Source organism: Candida dubliniensis, chromosome 4 (assembly GCF_000026945.1).
Source record: "Candida dubliniensis CD36 chromosome 4, complete sequence".
Lineage (NCBI taxonomy): Eukaryota > Fungi > Ascomycota > Pichiomycetes > Serinales > Debaryomycetaceae > Candida > Candida dubliniensis.
Window position 1 is genome coordinate 1,471,442 of NC_012863.1, and position 19,447 is coordinate 1,490,888.

The 19,447-nt window shown below is 27.0% G+C and overlaps 5 protein-coding genes across 5 annotated transcripts, besides 3 other annotated features; 1 reads left to right on the plus strand and 4 right to left on the minus strand. All coding sequences in view use genetic code 12, as the record gives it.

Moving 5' to 3' along the window:
- Positions 1–1,136: part of a mobile genetic element (LTR, + gag ORF sections + LTR on opposite strand) that runs on past the window's edge.
- A 388-nt stretch (positions 1,137–1,524) lies between these two features.
- On the minus strand, positions 1,525–2,778 carry CEK1 (ERK-family protein kinase, putative; the record flags this gene model as incomplete). The annotated part of the gene is made up of 1 exon (XM_002420195.1): positions 1,525–2,778. The coding sequence occupies one exon, from the start codon at positions 2,776–2,778 to the stop codon at positions 1,525–1,527; it is 1,254 nt and encodes a 417-aa protein (XP_002420240.1).
- Positions 2,779–6,213: 3,435 nt separating this feature from the next.
- Positions 6,214–6,738: a mobile genetic element.
- Positions 6,739–6,835: 97 nt separating this feature from the next.
- On the minus strand, positions 6,836–8,776 carry CD36_45980 (subunit of DNA primase, putative; the record flags this gene model as incomplete). Its single annotated transcript, XM_002420196.1, has 1 exon — positions 6,836–8,776. One exon carries the CDS (start codon positions 8,774–8,776, stop codon positions 6,836–6,838), a length of 1,941 nt encoding a protein of 646 aa, XP_002420241.1.
- Positions 8,777–8,998: 222 nt separating this feature from the next.
- SPT16 (FACT (FAcilitates Chromatin Transcription) complex subunit, putative) lies at positions 8,999–12,094 on the plus strand (the record flags this gene model as incomplete). Its single annotated transcript, XM_002420197.1, has 1 exon — positions 8,999–12,094. One exon carries the CDS (start codon positions 8,999–9,001, stop codon positions 12,092–12,094), a length of 3,096 nt encoding a protein of 1,031 aa, XP_002420242.1.
- Positions 12,095–12,259: 165 nt separating this feature from the next.
- On the minus strand, positions 12,260–13,240 carry CD36_46000 (conserved hypothetical protein; the record flags this gene model as incomplete). Its single annotated transcript, XM_002420198.1, has 1 exon — positions 12,260–13,240. One exon carries the CDS (start codon positions 13,238–13,240, stop codon positions 12,260–12,262), a length of 981 nt encoding a protein of 326 aa, XP_002420243.1.
- Positions 13,241–14,022: 782 nt separating this feature from the next.
- Positions 14,023–14,386: a mobile genetic element.
- A 474-nt stretch (positions 14,387–14,860) lies between these two features.
- Positions 14,861–16,636, minus strand: XUT1 (high-capacity xanthine-uric acid/H+ symporter; the record flags this gene model as incomplete). The annotated part of the gene is made up of 1 exon (XM_002420199.1): positions 14,861–16,636. The coding sequence occupies one exon, from the start codon at positions 16,634–16,636 to the stop codon at positions 14,861–14,863; it is 1,776 nt and encodes a 591-aa protein (XP_002420244.1).
- Positions 16,637–19,447: the final 2,811 nt, after the last annotated feature.

Here is a 19,447-nt window from a genome sequence, read left to right on the forward strand (position 1 = left end):
ATCAAATGAAAATGGAGATGGAGATGTACTCTTTGGTCCAGATTGATTTGTTTGACTTATAATGAAAAATAACTGGTAGATAAAGAAAGTTGCCAAAAAGGATTTTAAACAGGTGTTCTGTAAACGGTATATAAAATTTGTAGTAATAAAAATTATTTGGGGGGTGGTGGAAAAAATTGATTTTTTTTTTTTGTGTGTGAGGTTTTGTGTGGGGTTTTATGTTGTTTTTGTATTGTTTTAATAATAGCTGGAGGTTGCGAAAAAAAAAATTTATTGCAAAGGTGTGGTTGTATATGTTTTTTTTATTTTTTCTGTAAGTTTTGTTAGATTTTTTTTTTTTTTTGTTTGATTGATATCTAATATTGTCGATCAATCAATAATTATTTTATTTGAACTAATTGTCAATCAAAAAGTGAAAATGATTTTTGATTGGCTAAGAACTTGTCTTTGAAAAGTGTCCAATCGAATTGGTTGATTTTTTTTTTGTTGAGATATTTTTTTTTTTTTTTTTCTTCTAAAATTGGTTACCTGAAGAGACCTTTGATAAATAAAATTTGTGCCTCATATTTTTGCGATAAATTGAAATTGAAATAATTCAATAAGTTGAAACTTAACTTTGATTCCAATGTAAATTTTTTTTCTTCAAAAACTATATTGTACTCTGTAAAAGTAGCTTCTCAAAACTGTCTAAGTTAGTTGTTTTCGAAGTGGAAAGTTGTAGATTTGTTATATATATATATATATATATATTGTGAATATTCTGATAAACTTAAGCAATGTAAGTAAATGTGTAACTGAATTTTGTTTTGATTTGTAGTTGGTTCAGAAAATTAATTTTCTGTTTGTTTTTTACACTTTTTATTCTTTAATATTATGATTTCAAAGAATTTCCTAGGAACTTAAGTAGTTGGTATTTCTTAATTGAAAGTTATAATTGTTGTAAGAATATATTGTATAAAAGATGAGTTGATAAAGAAAAGATATAAAAAGTATTGTTAAAAAAAAAAAGAAGACAATAAAAAAAATCAAGCATAAAAAATAGAATATTTATATTTATATTTATATTTATATTTGTATTTGCACTACACAAATTAGAAGTAGTGCAAATTTGACAGAAAAAAGTGAAAAATAAAACACAATCTATCAAATTCCCACATCTTATATATAATATGATCTTGGTTATAACTCATAGTCCTACTCCTACTACTACTCCTACTCCTACTACTACTATTTCTTTTCAATATTTACATCTACAACTTTATCTATACTAAACTATGCTATACTATACTATACCTTTCTCTTTTCTAATTATTTCAAAATTAAAATTTAAAATCTATTCTTCACACACAACACACATTACACACATTTAACTTTCAATTTTCAACTTTAAAAACAACAACAACAACAACAAAAAATAAAAGACTAACAAATCACTTATATAAACTAATGCTAATATATATATATATATATATTATAACAACCATCAAACCATCAAAGTTTTTTTTTCTTCTTCTTCTTTTTCTTCTATAATGGTTTCATAATTTCTTCATATAACAATTTTTTTAAATCTTCAATTGATAATTGATCTTTTTTTTTATCAAAATCGAAAAAATCTTCAGGAATTTTATTACTAATTGGTTCATCATTAGGATCATGATATAATTGTAAATAAGGATGTTTTAAAGCATCTTCAACAGTAATTCTTTTAATAGGATTAAAAATTAATAATTTTTCTAATAAATCTAATGCTAAAGGATTAATATTCTTGTTACTACTATTGTTATTGGCAAATAATTCATTAAAAGGGATTTTTTTACAAAATGGTAAACTTCTAATATATTCTCTTGCTCGTTTAGATTTAATATTATAATAATCTTCCATATTAGGAGTACCTAAAACTTCCATAATTAACCATAATTGATTATGATAATCTCTACCAGGGAATAAAGGTCTACCATTTAACATTTCTGCTAATATACAACCTACTGACCAAACATCAATTGCTGTTGTATATTCTTGGAAAGTTAACATAATTTCTGGAGCTCTATACCATCTAGTAGCAACATATTCTGTCATAAATCCATAATTATCTTCTTGTGAAGCAATTGATCTTGCTAAACCAAAATCACAAATTTTTAAATCACAATTTGAATTTAATAATAAATTCAGAGGTTTTAAATCTCGATGTAATATATTAGCTGAATGCATAGCTTTAAGAGCTCTTAAAGTTTGATAAATAAAATATTGTATATGATCATCAGATAAATTTTGACTTCGTATAACTCGATGTAAATCAGTTTCCATTAATTCTTGAATTAAATAAATTTCATTAAATAATTCATAATTAATTGGTCTTTGAATTGCTAATATACTAATAATATTTTCATGATTAAAATGTTTTAATAATTTTAATTCTCTTAAAGTTCTTAAACATAACATACTTCTTTCAAATGGTTCAATTTTTTTAATAGCAACTTTTTGTTGTGAAGGTTTATGAATAGCTGAACAAACTATACCATAAGCTCCTTCTCCAACAATTTCTAAAATTTGATAATGATCAGAAACATTGAATGATACTTGACGAGGAGTAGTAGAAGAAGTAGCACCAGCAGCAGCAGCAGCGTTAGCTGCTGTTGTTGCTGCTGCTGCTGCTGCTGCCTGTTGTTGAGCCTGTTGTTGAGCCTGTACCTGTGCTTGAGCCTGTTGTTGTTGTTGTAACATTTGTTGTTGATGTTGATGTTGTTGTTGAAGCTGATGATGTTGATCTATATTCATCATTTGTAAAGTAATATATCTATTGATGACGTGGTCAAATATTCACAAGTAAAATTTTGAAAAAAAAAAAATTTAAAAAAAAACTAAAAAAAACTAAAAAAACTGAAAAAACTGAAAAACAGGGGGTTTTCTTTCTTTTTTTTTTCTTTTTGTTTCCGTATAAACAAACAAAATGAAATTATTAATAATAATATGTAGTAGTTGGGTTGGGTCTGAGGGTTGGGGGTTGGGGGATAGTAAATTTAAAATAAATAATATATAAGTTGAAAAATAAAGATATAAGGAGTGACTGTTTATATAAAATTTAAATTAAATTTAACTATCAAAAAAAAAACAAAAAACAAAAAAACAAAACCAAAAAACAAAAAACAAAAGTTGATATGAGGAGGAGGAGGAGGAGGAAAGAAGGAAAGAAGGATTAAATAGTTGATATATAACTTTGAATTTTAAAAAGAAGAAGAAAGAAAGAAAGAAGAAAAGAAAATGAAGAAAATGAAGAAAATGAAGAAGAATGAAATGAGAATACAAGTAAGTATATATATATATATATGTTAGATTGGTTGGTTGGTTGGTTGATTGGGGGGGTAAAAAAAAAAAAACAATTCTCTCTTTATTTTAGTAATAGTAGTAGTAAGTAGTAAGTAGTAAATAGTCGACTAAAAAAAGTAAGCAAAAAAAAAAAAAAAATTTGAATTGAAACATCCCCCCCCATACTATCACAATAATTATGCATTATGTATTTTACACTACACTACACTACACTACACTAAACTAATTCTTTTTTTTTTCTTACACGACCACGCCCAAGCCTACTCCTACTACCACTCCCACTACCACTACTACTACAACATCTTCACATTTCTACTTATTAACTGTGATTTACTTGATTCTACATTATATCAATTATTTCCTAAACTTTCCATTCATATCATTCACACAATACTGGTATTGGTATTGTGTCTCCACTCCACTCCACTCCACTCCACTCCTATCTACCTACCTTACCAAGCCATGCTTTATATCTTTACCACCTTATTCTCTCAAAAAAAAAATTGTTTCATTACAAGTTTCATTCTAATTGTTTCTTTGTTTCTTTGTTTGTTTGTTTGTTTGTTGGTGGGGTTAATGATTCTCATTGTTTAGAATAATAATAGATGATAAGTAAAGTAAATAATCTACTTAAATCTACTTAAATCTTCTTCTTATTATTTTCTTTCTTACTTTAGTTAGTTAAAAAAACATATTACAAGAATGTATGTATGTTTCGTTAAAGAATGTTAACTAATTTAAGCAATTCAATTCAATTCAATTCAATTCTTTATTTCCTTTTTTTTTTTTTTTTTTTTTAAAAAAAAAAAGAAAATCACTACTATTCTCATGTACATATACCTATATATATATATGTAATGCAGTGTGTAATGTAATGTAATGTAATTATAACAACAATAAAGAAGAAGCTATATTTGTTATAATATAATAGAAAGAGAATGGTCCAACTACCACTGATACTACTACTACTAATGTATGCCTACTACTATTATTACCACAACCCCAATTAAATTCTGTAACAACAAATCAGTTTTCTTTTTCTTCATTCATTCTTACTTGAAAGAATGAAAAGAATTTGTACTAGTTTCTTCTTCTTCTTTTGCTTTTGCTTTTGTTTATGCTTTTGTTTAGGCTTTTGGTCTGGAGAAATAAAGAAAAAAGATTCATCTTGTTAACCTGGTGATGTTGATATTAATAAACAATAACAATATAATTAAATGTTTACCGTAAATGTAAAACAAAATTAATCAAAAGTAGTATCACCATCACTACACACCATCACTACCATCATCATCACTACACACCACACCAAAAAAAAAAAAGAATACTCCTTTTTTTTTTTTTTTTTAGTTTGTGTACCTTTAAAATGTTTTAGTTTTAGTTTTAGTTTTAGTTTTAATTTAAGTTTAAGTTGATTTTGAAATATATATCTCTCTTATCGTGTTTTGTTTCTTTCTTGAATCTTGTTTGTCTAAAAAAAAAAAAAAAGATGAAATGGACGGATCTCCCATTTTTAGAAATATAACAAATTAATGAAAATCATCATCATCATCAGATATTATTTTCAAAATGAAATAGAGTATTAATTGTTAATAAGTAGTAGTAGTAGTAGTAGTAATAGTAGTAATAGTAGAACGTTTTAAACATAATTATTATCAGTTTCACTCTTGATTTAATCGTCAAAAATAAATAAAAAAATAAAAAAAAAAAATTCAAACTAATACACTTTGTCTTACCTTGTCTTGCCTTGTCTTGTCTGGTCTTGCCAAATTAAGTAAGAATATGTGTTTTAGGAAATATCAAATATCACAAAACAACATCCATCCAACCAATCAACCAATCAACCAATGCATTCATCATCATATTATGTTTTGCTACTTTGGGGGGGGGGGGATGTTTTTGTTTTACCCTTGTTTTACAATTCAAATCAAAAACACTAAAAGTTGTAAAAATCACTGATTAATTGATTGATTGATTGATGATAGACCAATAAGTCTCAATACAGGGGGCGGCGGGGAGGGGGGAGAGAAGTAGTAGTAGACCAGAAATCAAGGCGGGTCAAATATGTCAGGGGGGGGCGAGGGGGATTTTCATAGTTTGAAAAAGAGGTATGTTGTTGTTGTTGTTGTGTTCCACAATTCAGAGAGAGAGAGAAACAGAAACAGAAACGACGACGACGACTTAAAAAAAAGTACCTTACATATTATTAATATTACGCAAAAATAAGTGCTTCACGTTATTGTTGATAAATCATAATAATAATGATAGTAATAATTGAATTGAATTGAATTGAATTGGAATATATACAAAAAAAAGAAAATAGTAACAGTTGTTCTTGTTGTTGTGGTTGTTGTTGTTGTTCAAAATGTAATAATGATCTTAATGATCTTGATGATGATGAACAAAACACAGAGAGAAAACCAAATTGAATCTAGAATCGCTTTCAACTATCTTTCAACTATAATAATAATAATTATAATAACAACAACAATATATTATTATTAACTGTGAATGAATTCGATCTTACTCTTTTGGTATCATTTCTTAATTAATTAATTAAACCTAAAAAAAACTATTTCTTCCAATCGTTTAAAGAGGCTTTGCTATGGTTGTTGTTGTTGATAATGTTGTTGATAATGTTGATAATGTTGATAATGTTACAAAAAGGAGGAGAAAGTTTCAGACGTTTCAGAATTCAATTTTGTTTACTCTTTTTTAACCCACCAGTTTGCCATGTTTCAGATTTTACCAAATTAGAATCGATGAGAAAGTTACACAAAATCAAACCACACAACACAAGCGAAAACGCGCACACGCACAACACGCATACACATAACCTATACATACATACATACCACTGTACCAACCAACATAGTTCCAATTGCAAGCTGTTGAATAGTAAACTAATGCAAATACTTGATCATGTGAAAACTTGATAAGGTTATACTGATCATGAGGTAAATACCTTAATGTTGTTAATGTGAGTTTTTATTATAGTGAAATATTGATAAGTGAATATTGATTAAGAGAATATTGTTAAGAGAATATTGTTAAGAGAATATTGATTAAGAGAATAGTTGTCATTGTGAATATAAATTGTGATATTGTTACTTAAGTTAACCCCCCCCACTTAAGGGATGAAATCTGAGAGTGGTTTAGAAAGACAAAGGTAGATTATAAATATAATAAAATCTTCTTTATAGACTAACCACTAGGAATCTTTTGATGATTTCTTAAATAGTTAAGAATTAATAACAATAAATTATAATATATATTGAACTAGCTATTGTTGTCTTCAATCCAATATGTCAGAGAACAATCCTGACAAAACAGTTTTACAAAATCCATCCGTTGGTACTGAGCATTTTCAATCTTTAATGAATGCTTAATCTCAAGTGACCTCGACTCAAGGCAAGCCTTTAAAGAACAACAACAACAACAACAACAACAGATAACATTTTATTTCAATTTACAAATTCCTATTTAAATGTGTTTATGCAGGTTTATGCATTTACTCATTAGACACATCATCATCACCACCATCACCACCAACACCACCATCACCACCACTAACAACCTTAACTTCTTTATCTTTATTTTCACTTCTTTCTAATTGTCTTGATCTATCAAAATATAAATTTGGATGATTAATATGCATCATTGAATTGATATTATTATTATTATTTTTTTCTTTAATTTTTTTCAATTGTTTTTCATGAGTTAATTCAAATACTCTTGTACAAGCAATAGTATAATCATGTTTATTAACATCATCAATAATTGTATTTAAATCTTGTTGATCAGTTATCCCCATATTATTTAAATTATTAATTAATACATCTAAATTAAAATCACGATATGGACAACCATGATATTCCAAATTTTTATAATTAGGACGAGGTTTAGATAATATAATAGAACAATCCCAAGGTTTATAATTAATTCTTGCACCTTCTAAACCATATTGATGACGAATATTATATTTATAATCTTTATTGAAAGTTTCTAATGATAAAGAATTTGATTTTGTAAATTGATAAGACCAAAATTTAATAGCTTCATCAATATTTAATCCAATACCTTTTAAAAATAATCCTAATTGTTGTCTACCACCATATTTTAAATGAGAATTAATAATTAAATTTCGTTGTAAATTTTGAGCACATAATGGATAATGATTAATAATTTTTGAAGTTATTATCAGTTTTGCATTTATATCAGAATTTAAATTATCATTATTATTGTTATTAATTTGATTTTGATCATATTCATATTCATATTGAAAATTTTTAAAATTTTTCGATAAATTATTAAGTAAAGGTAATAATCTATCATCTTCTTCTAAAATTGGAATTGTTTGGAAAGTTTTAATTAAATTATCATTTAAAATTTTATTAAATTCAATTGATAATAAATTTAATTGTAAACAACTAGGTAAATATCCATAACCTTTAAATAAATAAATTGATCGATTATTAATTAAATTATTAGTAGAAATTTTTTCAAATGGTAATTTAATAAAATTTTCTTTAAACATTATAAATTTTTTTAATTGATCATTAGTTAAATTTTCTCCATCTAATAAAAATTGATTTTTAATTAAATTCCCACTAGAATTAAATAATTGTTGATTTAATTGAATTTTTTCTTCTGATGTAATATATTGCCAATTTAATTTATGATGATTTAATTCAATAAATTCTTGTTGTTCTTTTGGTTGTAATAAATTATATCTAATTTTAAATAATATCGTTTCATTTTTAATAAAATTTTTTCTTAATTCTTCATTACGACAAAAAACTAATCGAAGAATAAAATGACTATAATGATCTTTCATTCTTTCTAATATATAATTATTATTTGATTGTGAATCTATTGTTGTTGTTGTTGTTGATAATAATCCTGGTGATGGATTTAATGGTAAATATTTTAATAATAATGGTTTAATATATGATTCAATTTCTTTTAATGATTTAGATCGAGCTAAACATGATTCAATTTCAATTAAAATTTTTAATCTATCAATAGCCCAAGTTTCAAATTGTTCTAATGTAATTTCTTGTATTGGTGGTAAATCATAAAATGATAATCTTGAATTATATAATGATGAAGGATTAAGATATTTAGAAATTTCTGGTTCATCAAGATTATTATTATTATTATTATTATTATTATCTTCAAAATTTCTTCTACCAGCAGTACGTCTTTTCAGTTGTCTAAACATGTTTGAATGAACAAGAAGAAGAAGGAAGAAGAAGAAGAATAAGAAGGAAGAAGGAAGAAGAAGAAAAAGAAGAAGAAGAAGAAGAAGAATAGAATAGATGTTGATAAAATCTTTCCATTGAAGAAGAATTCCACGCGTGTGTGTCGTGTCGTGTCGTGTCGTGTTGTTTGGTACGACGCGTGAAAAAAAAAAAAAAAAAAGAAACGACATTATTGTGGTGTCCGACATTATCCAATACACGTCCTGTCCAGAAGAAAGAGACAAAACTTGCCATTCAAAATTTTTCAATTCAATTCAATTCAATTCAATTCCAACACAACACAACACAACGCAACACAACGAGAAAGGAAAAAAAAAAAAAAACAGAATAGCAAACCTTTATCCTTCTTCTTCTTCTTCTTCTTCTTCTTCTTGATAACTTTATAATAATACATTTATTAAATTTTTATCATGTCAGAAGTAAACATTGATCCTGGATTATTTTATAAACGATTATCAATTTTCCAAAAACAACTTTCTGCCAATAATATTCCTCAAGCATTAATTATTGTTGGTGGTCGTAGTGATGAAAATACTTATAAAAAATCCACCGTTTTACAAAATTGGTTATTAGGTTATGAATTTGTTCATACAGCAATTTATATTACTTTAGATAAATGTATTTTTATTACTTCTGAAGGGAAATCTAAATATTTAAAACATTTAACTAATCAAAAACCTGATATGATTGAATTATGGATTAGAACTAAAGATATTGATCATAATAAACAATTGTTTATTAAATTATTAGAAATTATGAATAAAAATGGTAATAAATATGGGAAAGTATTAAAAGATAAATATGAAGGTAAATTTATTGATGAATGGAATGAAATTTTAAATGAAAAAAATCATTCTTTAAATATTATTGATTTAGCATTAACAATTTCTCAATCATTAGCTATTAAAGATTCTGAAGAATTTAATAATACTAAAATTGCTTCTAATGCTAGTGTAGTTATGATGGATACATTTGTTAATGAAATGATGATTATTGTTGATGATGAAAAAAAAATCACTAATAGTCAATTAACTGATCAAATTGAAGATAAAATTGATAATAATAAATGGTATTTACAAAGTAAATTAGGGAAAAATTTATTACAATCAATTAAAGATTTTGATCCCGAATATCTTGAATATTGTTATTCACCAATTATTCAAAATGGTGGTGATTATGATTTAAAACCAAGTGCTATATCTAATGATAAATTATTAATTGGTGAAGGAGTAATTTTATCATCTATTGGGTTAAGATATAAATCTTATTGTTCTAATATTGCTAGAACTTTTTTAATTGATCCGACTAAAGAAATGGAAAAAAATTATGATTTTTTATTAAAATTACAAAAATATATTATTGATAATTTATTAAAAGATGGTATTTTTGCTAATAAAGTTTATCAAAATACTATAGATTATATTAAAAAGGAAAGACCAGATTTAATTGATCATTTCACAAAAAATTGTGGTTGGTTATTAGGTATTGAATTTAGAGATCTGACATTTATTTTAAATGGTAAAACAATTAATAGAAAATTGACAACTGGACAAATTATATCTTTGACTATTGGATTTAATGATTTATCAGATTTTCAAGGGGGGAATAAAATTAATTATGCTTTATTATTGACTGATACAATTAAAATTACTGATGATTCATCAATTTTGTTAACTAATTATTCTAAAGATAGACCCGCCATAAGTTTTTCTTTCAATGATAGCAATGATAGCAATAATAATGATAGCAATAATAATAATAATAATAAGAATGGTAATAACAATCGACCAGGTATATCACAACCTCCCACCACTAAATTGGAAATATCTAATAAAGAAAATACCACGATTCTTAAATCAAAATTACGTCATGAAAATATTAATGCTGATGAAGCTAATTCTGAAAAATTAAGACAAGAAATTCAAAGTAAATTACATGAAAAAAGATTAAAAGAAGGTTTAACAAGATTTTCTAAAGCTGATGCAACTGATGGTGATGATTTTAAACCAATTTTTAAAAAATATGAATCTTATGTTAGAGAATCACAAATTCCTAATAGTGTTAATGATTTAAAAATTCATATTGATTATAAAAATCAAACAATAATTTTACCAATTTCAGGGAGACCAATTCCATTTCATATTAATTCTTATAAAAATGGATCACAAAATGAAGAAGGAGATTTTACATATCTTCGATTAAATTTTAATTCTCCTGGTGCTGGAGGTAATGTTACTAAAAAACAAGAATTACCTTATGAAGATTCTCCTGATAATTCATTTTTAAGATCAATTACTATTCGTTCAAAAGATCGTCAAAGAATGATTGATGTTTATAAAGCTATTCAAGATTTGAAAAAAGATTCAGTTAAACGTGAACAAGAAAAAAAACAAATGGCTGATGTTATAATTCAACCTAATTTAATTGAATTAAAAGGTTCAAGAATTAAAAAATTAGATAATATATTTATTAGACCAACTCCTGATACAAAAAAATTAGGTGGAATTTTACAAATTCATGAAAATGGTTTAAGATATTATCAATCAAGTTTTAAAAATGATCAAAAAGTTGATATATTATTTTCAAATATTAAACATTTATTTTTCCAACCTTGTAAAGATGAATTAATTGTTTTAATTCATTGTCATTTAAAAAATCCTATAATGATTGGGAAAAGGAAAACTTTTGATATTCAATTTTATCGTGAAGCTAGTGATATGGCATTTGATGAAACTGGTGGACGTAAACGGAAATATCGATATGGTGATGAAGATGAATTACAACAAGAACAAGAAGAACGAAGAAGAAAAGCTTTATTAGATAAAGAATTTAAAGGATTTGCTGAATTAATTGCTGATTCTTCTCATGGTATGGTTGATTTAGATATACCATTTCGAGAATTAGGATTTCAAGGTGTACCATTTAGATCATCAGTATTATGTGTCCCCACTAGAGATTGTCTTGTTCAATTAATTGATCCACCATATTTAGTTATAACTTTAGAAGAAATTGAAATTGCTCATTTAGAAAGAGTTCAATTTGGTTTAAAAAATTTTGATTTAGTATTTGTTTTCAAAGATTTTAATAAACCAGTAATTCATATTAATACTATCCCAGTGGAATTATTAGAAGATGTTAAATCTTGGTTAACTGATGTTGATATTCCTATAAGTGAAGGACAAATGAATTTAAATTGGGTACAAATTATGAAAACTGTATTAGCTGATCCTTATCAATTTTTCATTGATGGTGGTTGGTCATTTTTAACTGGTGAAGGTGAAAGTGATGAAGAAGAAGAAAGTGATGAAGAAAGTGAATTTCAAGCTAGTGATGAAGATCCTCAAGATGAAGATGAAGAAAGTGATGATTATGCAAGTGAAGAAAGTGATGATTATTCTGGAAGTGATGATAATGATGATGATGATGATGATTCAGAAAGTGGAGAAGATTGGGATACATTAGAAAGAAAAGCTGCTAAAGCTGATAGAAATTCTGGTTTTGACTAAAAAAAAAAGGAGTTGGAGTGGGATCAAGTCAACCATAGTTTTTTTTTTTTTTTTAACAAATCACATATTTTGTAATATTTCATAGTTTATATATTATTATTATTATTATTCTTATTATTATTATTATTATCATATATTTTAAACTCAAAAATCTATTTTTTTGTTCTAAGATAAATCTATTGACATCCACATATCTTTAAAATTCCACCAACTTGCTCCTGAACCACAAACACCAACCCAAAATGGACTTAAACAACCATTTCTTAATGACCAATGTAAAACTAAAGGTAATTGAATAATATTTTTAAATAAATTGATTTGCCATTGTTTATTATTTAACCATTTATTCATTGGAGTTTTACGAATAATTTCCATAATTTCAATTAATAAATAAACCCCCCAAACTCGACAACACCAAATATAAGTTTCAATACACCAATATTCATTATTGCCAGTACTTATCCAATCATGATCAGTTAACCATCCTAAATTTTCTAAAATTTCTAAAATAAGACAATTTAATGATTGTAATAAATTAATAAATCTATCAAATTTTGGAATATCCCCATTTATATTGATAAATGATTGATATTCATCAATTATCCATGGCATATATTTAATGGAATCAGTTAATCGATTGAAAATTCTTATATCAGCTAAATAACTATTGATTTTTTTCAAATGATAAGCTAATTTTGATGGTTTTCCTTCAATATAAATTGGAGGTTTTGGATTTAAAATTTTATCCAAATAAGAAGAACCAATACGGTTAGTTTCTTGTTTTTCGGTTGTTGCTGTTGTTGTTGTTGTTGTTGTTGTTGATGATATACCAGTAGTATTTTTGATTAATTGTATAAATTTATACCATTGATTTTTCAAAAAATAAATGATTTTTGGTTTATTATTTAAAATAGCAGAAATTAATAAAGTAAAATAACAAATAAAATATAAATTTTGATCCACTGTAGAAGATTTACTTAATACTTTATCATTAATTTCTTGATAAAATTTCCTTGAAAAAATTGATTTTTTCAATATTTTTTGAACATTTAATAATATTGAAATTGGTAATAATGATTTATTGTTGTTGATTGCTTTAGATTTAGTGATTGATGAAATATTAGAAATTCCTGAAATTGAACTCATAATCAGTTGTGTAATGGATGTTGATGTTGATGTCGATGTTGATATATCAAATATTGTTAGAAATAAGAAGCAAGCAATTGATAAGATGAAAAATGAAGTCCTATACTACACAAACAAATAAATCAAATAATTGAATAGTTACCTTTTGCGATGGGTTTCTTTTTTTTGGAATAAAATTTGAAATTAAAAATTAGAAATAATGGAATATTTATATTTATAAAACAATATGGCACAGTTTATAAATAATCAAATCTGTTGGTGCTGTTGGTGCTCCGGGTAGTTGATTGGAATTGTAATCGCATAAAACTTCATTGGATTGGAGAGAGAGAGAGAAAAAGACAAAGACAAAGAAATTACAATAAAGCGAAACTCAATTTAACCGAAATTTGGAAAAGAACCGCGGCTAGAAGAAAAATAAAAAAAAAAAATAGTCGTCGTGCAATTGTGAATAACCAAACCGCACGTGATCTATTGTTTCCTTTTACTCTTCAGTTATGGATAAATAAGCTAAGATCTGATTATTATTTGTAATATCATGAAACTCATATTTTGTAGTAAAGTAAAATTAATATTTAATTGGGAAATTGATGTACAAGTCACGTGGCAGATAATGAGGAAGGAAGGAAGGGAGGAGGTGGAGGTGGAGGAGGAGAAGAGGTGGTGGGGATGATGCAAAAAAAAAAAAAAAGTATTATATAAAATCGTTCCGTTTGTTGAGTACGGTGCTCACACACGACAATCATTATTATAAATAGGGCGAATCCCATGTGTCGTGTATAATAGAATCTCTTTTATACTCTAAGCAATGGTGCGGCCAGCGTAATATAATTCTTGAGAGTACTTTGTTCGAATATAGTGATTAACGTCGTTTAATGGATTAGAACACCAATCTTTTAGGTGAGACGCCCTAAGTCCCCCCGATCTCAGACTAAGATTAATTAATTAATTAATTAATATGTGGAAAACTCTTATATTCAAGTATTCACTAAATCACACTCAAGCCTCGCATGAGGTCAAAAGAAACAACACCAAATTACAATTCTCACTTTTATATAACAATTTAACATAATGATAAAGTTTCCTCATGTCGTATAACAAAGTTACTCAATCAACCACATTTGTTAGATAACTTTGTACTAGACGACATCATTATTATTGTTCAAATTTTGGAATTGGTTTTGATTGTTATCATTGAAGTGATAATTATTTCCTTACTTGCTTACATTTTTATTCTTTCATTTTAAAATATTAAAGTTCGGAGAGAGAGAGAGAGAGAGGCGGGGGGGGAAGTTAGTTTTCTTTCTTTCTTTCCGGAATTATTTCATAGAAATATTTCATTTACTTTAATATTATATTATATTATACTATATTATTTATTATTATACTTGTCTGATTATATTATAATTTAATTCTTGTAGTTTTGTTAAACTTGGAGCTTTCAATTGATCATATAGATTACAGTTCGAGTAATTAATACACCCTTAAGTAAACGTGTTTATCAATGAATAGATATATATATATATATAATATAACTAAATACAAACAATAAAATGACTGACCAAAAAACAATCTCGAGATCAACTCGATAAATATTTTGTCTTACTATCATCTTTCTGGAGGTTATTTCAAATCAGGGAATCCATCATTTCTATGAAGTACAGTCATACCATTTTGACTTCCTCCATTACTTTTAATATTACTCAATTGACTTCTTAAAGCTTCTAATTTAACCCCCTCTTTTTCTTCAAATTTCTGTCTAGCACTTTCAGTAGCACTACCAACGACATCAAGCACCAATTCATTAATTTCTTCTACATCATCTTCGACTTGAGGAATTAAAAGATTTAATATCACGGCAATAACCCCTGATAAACAAAATCCACTTTCTACCACCACAATAATGGCATTGAAAAATCCTTTTAATGATTTATTATCACCTTGATAAGTGAATACATTTTCAAACCAATTTGGAAGCATGGTAGCTCCTAATCCAGGTAATACTGCTGCTGTTAAAACAAATCTATCTCTTCTAGTGAATTCTGTAGTAGAAATAATTTTAATACCACTAATTGCCACCAGACAGAAAAGGAAACTTGTCATCCCACCAAGAACTGGTTTAGGAATTGATGTAATGGCACCAGCAAATTTAGCAAATACTCCCATAACAATTAAGAAAAATGCACACCAATAACCAACTTTTCTATTAGCACATTTTGTTATAGAAATAACCCCATTATTTTGAGCGAAAACTGACATTGGAGTCATGGTCATTAATGTGGAAAGTATACCACAAATACCATCACCTAAAACTCCACCTTGAATTCTTGATTCATACATTTCTCCCGAAACTGGTAAACGAGAAACATCACTAGTAGCAGTGACATCACCAATACATTCCATCATAAGAACAATATAGACGGCCAAAAATGGTAATATGACTGGACCATAAACAGTTAATTTAAATGTATGAACCCACATAAAACTAGCAGCAGGGGCAGCATCAACATTATCGGAACTGAAATAACCAGCAGCAGCAGCAACAATACAACCAATTAATAAACCAAATATAACGGCACAACTTTTCATAATTGGAGCACCAAATCTTTCTGCCAATATGATTGATACATAAACCAAAAAACCTAATCCAATAAATTTTGCATCACCCCAAGGAGCAGAAAATTTCCCATAAGTACAAGTTTCAGAATTTTGACAACTAGCTCCACCAACCCAATCAGTGAATCCACTTTCTACTAAATGAATTCCAATTAACATAACCACAGGACCAGTAACTAAAGGTGGGAAGATTTTTTGTAATATTGATGGTTTCATAAATGATAATAAAATTTCTAATAATGCACAACAACAAGCACTAGCTAAAATTTTCCCATATCCATCAGGACATGGTAATTTTGTGACTCCATCACTAGCCATAGGACAAGTACCATCAGCATACATCATAGGGAATGCCTTAGTGACAATAGTAATAGTAGCAAATGATGTTCCAACAACTGATAATAAACCTGTTCCTATATAATAAGGAGTTTTAGGAATATGAAATCTTGTGATTTGAATTAATGATAATATTCCACTAACAATTAATGATGTACTAACTAAATATTGTTCAATTTCTACTGATAAATTGGCAGTAGAAGCAACCATAATGGGTACAGTCACTATCCCAGCTAACATGGCTAATGCATGTTGAAATCCTAATATTGCTCCTAATAATATTGGCATATCAGAATCAATTCCGAAAAATGGTTGAGTTTTAAGTTCTTTAGTTATAAATGGAATATCTGGAGTAAATAAATATTTATAATCATAATCTCCTAGAAGTCCATCTTTAGTGGTCCATTTACGAACCATTCGTTTCAAAGTATTTTGAATATTTGACATGGTGCTGTTATGGTGGTTGATAGTAGCTTCTTTTCAAAAAAAAATAAACTTTTCAAAAAAAAGAAAAAAAAAAAATTGGATAATGCAAAAAAACCCCAATTATTTAATCGTTTATTTATATTTCATTTGTAAAATTTCTAATCTTAAATTATAAAAATATGATATAGTTTTATTGATAATAACTAAAATAAAAAGCAATAGATTTTGATTGTTTTTTTTTTTTGAGAAAGAAGAGATTTGCAAAAAAAAAAAAAAAAAAAAGGCATTAGTTTCCTGTATGTAATGAGGTGGCCCTGGTTGTTTCTTCGCCAGTGCATTTGTCCGTTATCAAAATATAAATTATTTCTCAAAAACAAAAAAAAGAAAAATGAAGATAACGAAATGAAGATCTAATTTCACTGCAAATGCCCGATTACGATTAATTTAGAAGTAAAAGATTGATTTTGAGAGATATTATAAAGTAATGCTAGTCAATTATTGGTTTCCCAATTTCAATTATTCAGACTACAAAAGAACTAATAACATATGAGGAATATATATAGTGGGGTAAATCATTGTAGAAGGGTAATAGCAATATCAATGACATGATCTCATCCTCCCCTGCCCCTCCTTTTCCCCCGTATTTACCAAAAACTGGGCTCGTGATTCTGTTCCTGTAGTTGTTCCCATTGGTCCAGATTTTGAAAAAAATGCCCTTAATCAATTATAATAACATATCTGATAAGAAAGATTACCGTTTCTCCGTATATGTTTCTTTTTATTTTTTTCACTTTTTTTGGCCACTACTAATGATGATAATCATGATGAGATTAGAATCCCAGTCTTTTTGTGTATATTAATTCGCCGTCTTATCAAAAAAATTTTATTGGTTCTATTAAAGAGTAACAAAATCTAATAAAAATCTCTTCTTCTCGTTTGGTAGCGGTGATGAAATTTATTACCATAATTGGGGCGAGAGGAGGAGGGGGGGGCGCTAGAAAAACAAAAAAAAAAAAAAAAAAAAATCTGGGCAATGCAGCAATCATCGGATATCACCGAAAGATCTTGAGGAAAAGTGCACGACTCTATAGATTTAATCAGTTTTATTAATAATAAACAGATTTGAAATTTCTTGGGGAAAGATTAATCCTTTCTTATTATGGGGGGATTCACATTAATATACTAGACTTTTTTTGGGAACAATTACTGTTCGTATATGATTGTGGTTGGTGCCCTTTTTTAAGATAAGCCATAGTTATCAAAAAAAAAAAAAAGAAAATTTTTTTGATCTTCTAGGGAATTAAATCATAGTTGTTCCAAACTTCTCTTAATTTGTATAGAACAACCGTTGAATTTCCTATAAAATGTTGGTTAGATTATTTTTTTTACCTTTTTCTTTTTTTTTTATCTCAACTAGGTTCTCGAATAAACAGAAATTGTCTAAACAAGCTCAATTTGATTAAATAATGATATTTTTCAAGATGATTGATTTCTAATTATTTATCATTGATAAGTACTTTTGTAAATTTCTTCTCTGTTATGTGGTATCAATGTTTCTGAGATGTAACTCAATTGATTCATTAATAAAAACTAAAGGAAGTAGTTCTTGTCATAGATTGTTTGGAAGATAGTAAAAGTGCAAAAACATTTTATTTTTTTTTTTTTTTTTTTTTTTGCAACAATTCTAGTGGAAACTTTAAATCAATCAAAATTTGAATTAAACTTTTTTCAGGAAAAAAAAAAAAAATATTGAAATCTGAACATCTACCGGAATAAAGCTGATTTTCTACAGCGGGAAACAAGATTGCAAATTACTATGGAAGGATCATATGTAGATTAAATATAAATATAAAAATAAAGCAAAAGGCGGGGGAACTAAAGGTCAATATATATTATAATAACTACCACTGATAGAGATACTATATCAACCTGGAGTAACCCAGTTGTCTTAACTACTGGTGGTCGTTACAATTGATTGTTTGTTTCTATTTACTCCATTTGTCTTCTATCATATATATGTTCAGTTTTCTCGTCTAAAAGCGTCCAATTTATTAATATTTGACACGCTTTTCTTGTTGATTTAGTATTCTATTTTTGTTGGATAGTAGACATGCTCTTACCAATAGCTTATTATCATGAGAAAGTGTGCTATTGTCATTCTAAGTGACAACAAATTGTAGCATACATATCTGATCCGTCTAATGAGAGCACTTCAGTAGTATAGTTTGCATACTATTCAATCCAAGACACTAGTTGTTGACTCTTACAATAAGTCATATTAGACTTAGTAATAATTAACGATTATGTGTAGATGTATACACTGTTTGCTGCTCAGATAATACTACGGCTAAAGTGTTTTTTCATATTAGTTTGATCCAAAATTAAAATCACGAACTAGCAATCAATCAATCAAAAAAAAAAAAAAAATCTATCAAATGCATCACGACTTAAAAACCTAATAAAAAACCAAAATTCAAACCAGAAATTTCTTGGCAAAAAATGATTCTTTTATAAGTCACACGAGAGAAGGAGAGAGAAAGCGGATTTAATAAGAACAATTTCATATCCATTCTAAACTCATGATTGGTGTAATAATTTCAATTGAATGATTTATTAATAATGGCTTCTTCTTTTTTTTATTGTTATACCTTGGTAAAAGTCACACATATATACACCCACAATGTGTTGAATAAATCCACCTATTGATCTATTTTGGGTCAACAATATACCGCATTTGGAGATATAACACCACACCAACAAATTATAGTTTTGTTTTCAGTGTTTAAAACTCATCATAAAGGGGGGGCGGTGGATAAACTATACAGATTATAC